The 4,174-nt window shown below is 62.1% G+C and overlaps 1 protein-coding gene across 1 annotated transcript; it reads right to left on the bottom strand.

Moving 5' to 3' along the window:
- Positions 1 to 215: 215 nt before the first annotated feature.
- On the bottom strand, positions 216 to 3,089 carry ACTG1 (actin gamma 1). Its single transcript, XM_081804254.1, has 5 exons — positions 2,928 to 3,089; positions 2,195 to 2,563; positions 1,473 to 1,911; positions 1,180 to 1,361; positions 216 to 1,089 (listed from the first exon to the last, which is right to left on the bottom strand). Exons 2-5 carry the CDS (start codon positions 2,555 to 2,557, stop codon positions 946 to 948), a joined length of 1,128 nt encoding a protein of 375 aa, XP_081660380.1. The 5' UTR covers positions 2,558 to 2,563; positions 2,928 to 3,089; the 3' UTR covers positions 216 to 945.
- Between the last annotated feature and the right edge of the window lie 1,085 nt (positions 3,090 to 4,174).

Raw genomic sequence — 4,174 nt, 5'->3', positions numbered from 1 at the left:
CAGCTCAGGGGCAGCAGCACAGGATTCCCTGTACACAAACCTTCCTCCAGGGGAGGGGCTCCCCAGCTCTCAAACTGTGCCAACCGTTCACCAGACCTGGTTCTTAAAATAGAATCACTTTTCATCTTAAAGAATCCACACCACCCCCCAAATTCAGCCAGGAGTTCTGACCCCAAGCCCCACCCCTGCACTCCCACAACAGACGCCACCGCACGTTACTGCAGCACTTTTATTTCCTCACACGATGACGCGTTGCTGGGGCCTAATGTTCTCACATGACAGTAGAAAACCAAAATTTGTTGTCATCTCTTAAAGAATTGAGAATTGTGTACAAAAACCTTACATAAATTAAAAGGATGAATAAATTTACAGTTGTAAATGCAAACCGTTTTCCAACTCAAGGCAATTAACAACCCACGGTGTTCTGGCAGGAAAACATCGGGTAAGAAAGGAAAAGTGGGTCCTAAGGCTCGGACCTTCCCAACCCTGTTAGACCGGCAAGACAGAAATGACAACGCATTCAGGACTCTTGCCAGCCTCTAGAGAAATCCTGGAATAGGCAGCTCTCAGACATTAATACCCTGCACAGATCAAGAACCTCACGGTCTTGCAGATCCTCCGATCAATGGATTTCTCTTCCATCAACGTGTTCTCAACCTCAGCCACGAACTGACCGAGCCGCATGTGCTAAGGGTTTAAATCAAAGATATGTACAGGGTATTAAACATATACCAAGGGAACAGTTAACTTGGATACAAGGTCAAGATCAGCAACAAGTTCTACAATCCAGTGCTGATATCAGATACAAGCTTCAAGGACAAATTTCTTTTCAAAGGCTTATTCCAGTTTCATGAGGCTAGCATGAGGTGTATACGTTTGCCAGGGCAAACTTATACTCCGGGATTCACTCATGCAGCAGATGCGTAGCATCTGCTCGCAGTCCATTTAGAAGCATTTGCGGTGGACGATGGAGGGGCCTGACTCGTCATACTCTTGCTTGCTGATCCACATCTGCTGGAAGGTGGACAGTGAGGCCAGGATGGAGCCCCCGATCCACACGGAGTATTTGCGTTCAGGAGGAGCAATGATCTGTAAAAACAAGAACGGGGCTGTTAGCTCGTGGCATGGTCTTCACAGTAAGGCCTCGGACCCCCGAGCCCACAGCTGCCCTGGACTCACCTTGATCTTCATTGTGCTGGGCGCCAGAGCTGTGATCTCCTTTTGCATCCTGTCGGCGATGCCGGGGTACATGGTGGTCCCGCCAGACAGCACCGTGTTGGCGTAGAGGTCCTTCCGGATGTCCACGTCACACTTCATGATGGAGTTGAAGGTGGTCTCGTGGATGCCACACGACTCCATTCCTAAGAGACAAAGCTCCCCCTTAGAGGGCACACGCCCTTTTGGAGGCCACAAACAGCACCGCCCTCCCCAGCCTCAGTGGGACCCCTGGCACCCCGCTGCCCCACACCTACCCAGAAAGGAAGGCTGGAAGAGCGCCTCCGGGCAGCGGAACCGCTCGTTGCCGATGGTGATCACCTGCCCGTCGGGCAGCTCGTAGCTCTTCTCCAGGGAGGAGGAGGACGCAGCCGTGGCCATCTCCTGCTCGAAGTCCAGGGCGACGTAGCACAGCTTCTCCTTGATGTCACGCACGATCTCCCGCTCGGCGGTCGTGGTGAAGCTGTAGCCACGCTCCGTGAGGATCTTCATGAGGTAGTCCGTCAGGTCCCGGCCAGCCAGGTCCAGACGCAAGATGGCGTGGGGCAGGGCGTACCCCTCGTAGATGGGCACAGTGTGGGTGACCCCGTCCCCAGAGTCCATGACAATACCAGTGGTGCGGCCAGAGGCGTACAGGGACAGCACAGCCTGGATGGCCACGTACATGGCTGGGGTGTTGAAGGTCTCGAACATGATCTGGAGAAAAGGCAACGGGCTCCTTAGTCCAAGGCAGGGACTCGGAGCCACCCCATGCTCACACACTGCATGCTAGCATGCCACAAATGTGATGTGTAGAGAAAAGAAAAGGTTGCAGGCAGAAACACAAATAAGAAACCTTGAGACTTCAGGGAGGAAATGCCAGGAGAGGAACAGAACCCTGGAAATATCGAAAGAAATACTTGAATTTCAGAAAATAAAGCTGAGCAGAACATGGCTTAACGAAAACAGATGGGCAGTGGTCGCATGGGGCAGCGCTTACCTGGGTCATCTTCTCGCGGTTGGCCTTGGGGTTCAGGGGGGCCTCGGTCAGCAGCACGGGGTGCTCCTCGGGGGCCACGCGCAACTCGTTGTAGAAGGTGTGGTGCCAGATCTTCTCCATGTCGTCCCAGTTGGTGACAATGCCGTGCTCAATGGGGTACTTGAGGGTCAGGATGCCCCGCTTGCTCTGGGCCTCGTCGCCCACGTAGGAGTCCTTCTGGCCCATGCCCACCATCACACCCTGGTGTCGGGGTCGCCCGACGATGGACGGGAATACGGCTCGGGGGGCATCATCCCCAGCAAAACCCGCCTTGCACATGCCGGAGCCATTGTCGATAACGAGCGCGGCGATCTCCTCTTCCATTGCGGTCTGCGTGAAGACCGGTCCGGTCAGACGAGCCCCAGCACCAAGGGTCCGCCTCCCCCCGCCGCCCCCGAGCCCGGCAGGGGAGTAACCGCCCGGAACCGGGCCTTTCTCCGGGCGCCCCCCCCCCTCGCGGGCGGCGGCGCGACCGGGACTCTCCGCACTGCGGTCCGGCCCCGCCCCAGGCGCCCCCCCCCCCCGAGTCACCCCCCCCCCAGTGCGCCCCCCGTGCACCGGCCGTCCACCCCGCCCAGGCCCGGACCCGACGATCCGGGGCCGTGTGGCCGGGCCCCCCAGATAGGAGGCGTGGTGCGGACCTCGGCACCAAGTGCGGGGACCAGCGCCCGGGGCGCGCAGGGCGGCCTCTTACCGGTGGAGGTGGCGGCAGTGGACGCGAAGGACGAGCTGCGGGAGAACGCGGAACGCGGACCGGCTGCGGCGAGTGAGACCGAGCGCGGCCTCCCCCGCCGCTATTTAAGCGAAGCGGGACGCGCGCGCGGGCCGGCGGCGCGCGCGGCCCCAGAACATGTCCATATATGGCGATCTTTCCGAACGCCGGGCGCCCATTGGCTCGCCGGGCCGGGACACGTGGGGCCCCGCGCCCGGCCCCGCCCCCCGCCCGCACCGCCCCCAACGGCCCCGCCCGCGTCGCCCCCGCGCGCTCGGGAGCCCGCGCGCGAGATCCCGCGCGGATCCGCGCGCGGGCAGGGTGGGCGGGTGTCCCCCGGGGGTCGCGGGCCGGGCTGCGGGTCCGACTGGCCAGCCCCGCCCCGGGACTGCTAGGCTGTGGGGGAGGGCCCGGCTGCACCCCGAAACTGCCTGGCCCAGGGCTCGGCCGCGCCCCAAGCCGGGGTGTGTCCCCGCGGCCCGGCCCCACGGGTGGGGGGCTTTGCCCCCGCGCGCCCCCTGCGAGCTGCACCCCGAGGCTCCGCAGAGAGCGTGGGGTGCGAAGGCCGACGCTGGGCTGGGGGAGGGGCGGACGGGGTGTCCCCGCCGGTCGCCCTTGCGGCGCCCTGGGTCCCGCGGCCCAGAGGAGCCCCGTAGAGTCGTGACCTCGTCTCCGTGATGAGGGCTAGGAGCCGCCTGTCCCCCATCGTGGCCAACCACCGCGCAGGTCCCTCCGCCGGAGGAGGGGGCGCCCTGCCTGGGGTCCCTGGCGGTGCAGAGACAGGGGCTTCATTCTAGCCACCGCCGACGCTTCCTGCCTCTCAAACCGCAGGCCTGATTGTCCCCAGGAGCGGGCTCTACTCGGGGTTTGGGGCCATCCCCCCATCCACTGGGGAGGGGCTTTGTTTTGTTTTAAGCTCCTGTGCACATTATAAGGAAACTGAGGCAGGAAAGGGCAGTTTTGACTGTCCGGACGGTCGACTCTCCCCTAGAGTTGGTGGGCACCCTCTGCTTACGATACTAGAGAGAGCCAGGGTGGGAGTGGGACCAGGCCGCCCCGCTGCTGCCCGACCCCGGGTCGCCAACAGGCCGGCCCCGCCCGGCTGCCCTGGGATTGTGTGTCCTCCCAGGTCCGGGGCGTCCCCTTTTCCCCAGGAGCCTGGGCTGGAAGACCAGTCCTCGCTAACAGGGTCCTAGCCGCACCTGCTGGCGCCATGCTTTGGTTATGCC

This window comes from Leptonychotes weddellii, chromosome 15 (assembly GCF_054177405.1).
Source record: "Leptonychotes weddellii isolate Sample4059 chromosome 15, ASM5417740v2, whole genome shotgun sequence".
Lineage (NCBI taxonomy): Eukaryota > Metazoa > Chordata > Mammalia > Carnivora > Phocidae > Leptonychotes > Leptonychotes weddellii.
The sequence above is the reverse complement of the archived record's forward strand: the minus strand, read 5'-3'. Positions and strand labels throughout refer to the sequence as shown.